Source organism: Condylura cristata, unplaced genomic scaffold, assembly GCF_000260355.1.
Source record: "Condylura cristata isolate star-nosed mole 26May11 unplaced genomic scaffold, ConCri1.0 scaffold00003, whole genome shotgun sequence".
NCBI classification, from domain to species: domain Eukaryota; kingdom Metazoa; phylum Chordata; class Mammalia; order Eulipotyphla; family Talpidae; genus Condylura; species Condylura cristata.
Window position 1 is genome coordinate 77,502,036 of NW_004567104.1, and position 636 is coordinate 77,502,671.

A 636-nucleotide genomic window follows, 5' to 3' on the forward strand; every position below is an offset into this window, starting at 1 on the left:
CGGGGCGAAGGGCAGGCACCTCCCCAGCCCGACCTGTGGGCGCAGGAGAGAACTGGAGCCCCGCGGCAGCCGCCAACACCGACCCCGATTTCTAGGCAGACCTCTCCAAAGCCCTGACTGCTCCCCGACAGCGCCCCGCCCTCGGCCTCCCAGCCTCCTCTCAGACCTCTTCAAAATCACTCCTGCCAAGTGGGGAGGGAAGGGGGGCAGACAGAAACGGGGCGGCGGCGGGCGGGCACCGGCCCAGGTGGGCTTGAGGCTGGGCGCGGCGGGATGGACTTGGCGAGCCCAGGCGCAGCCGCGCTGACTCCGGGTGCGCGCGGCGCCTTCGCGATCCCGGTTTCCCCTCCGGCCCCCCATGGCGCCCAAGGCGACCCCGCTGCGGCGGGCCCGGGGCACCCACGGCGTCCTGGCGCGCGGAGTCGGGGTGCTCGCGGCCCTCGCTGCCCCTTTAAGCGTTTCCGAGAAACTTTCCCCCTGGTAGCGAGCGGAGCAGCCTCGTCACATCCGCTGGCCGCGGCCGCGGGTTCCGAGGAAACTGGGGCTCGAGTTTCCCGGGAAGAGGCGCGGCCCAAGCGGACTGGGCGCAGCAGGGCGCGCGCGGACCCCGGCCCCGACCCCAGCCCGGCCCGACCT

The 636-nt window shown here is 73.7% G+C and overlaps 1 protein-coding gene across 1 annotated transcript in view; it reads left to right on the plus strand.

Annotated features, from left to right (window-relative positions):
- The first annotated feature begins 358 nt into the window (after positions 1-358).
- The window catches only part of BACE2 (beta-site APP-cleaving enzyme 2), a 53,466-nt gene continuing 53,188 nt past the window's right edge, over positions 359-636 (plus strand). Inside the window, exon 1 of the mRNA XM_012730973.1 lies at positions 359-480. Coding sequence (XP_012586427.1) covers positions 359-480 — 122 coding nt within the window. The remainder of the gene's footprint in view (positions 481-636) is intronic.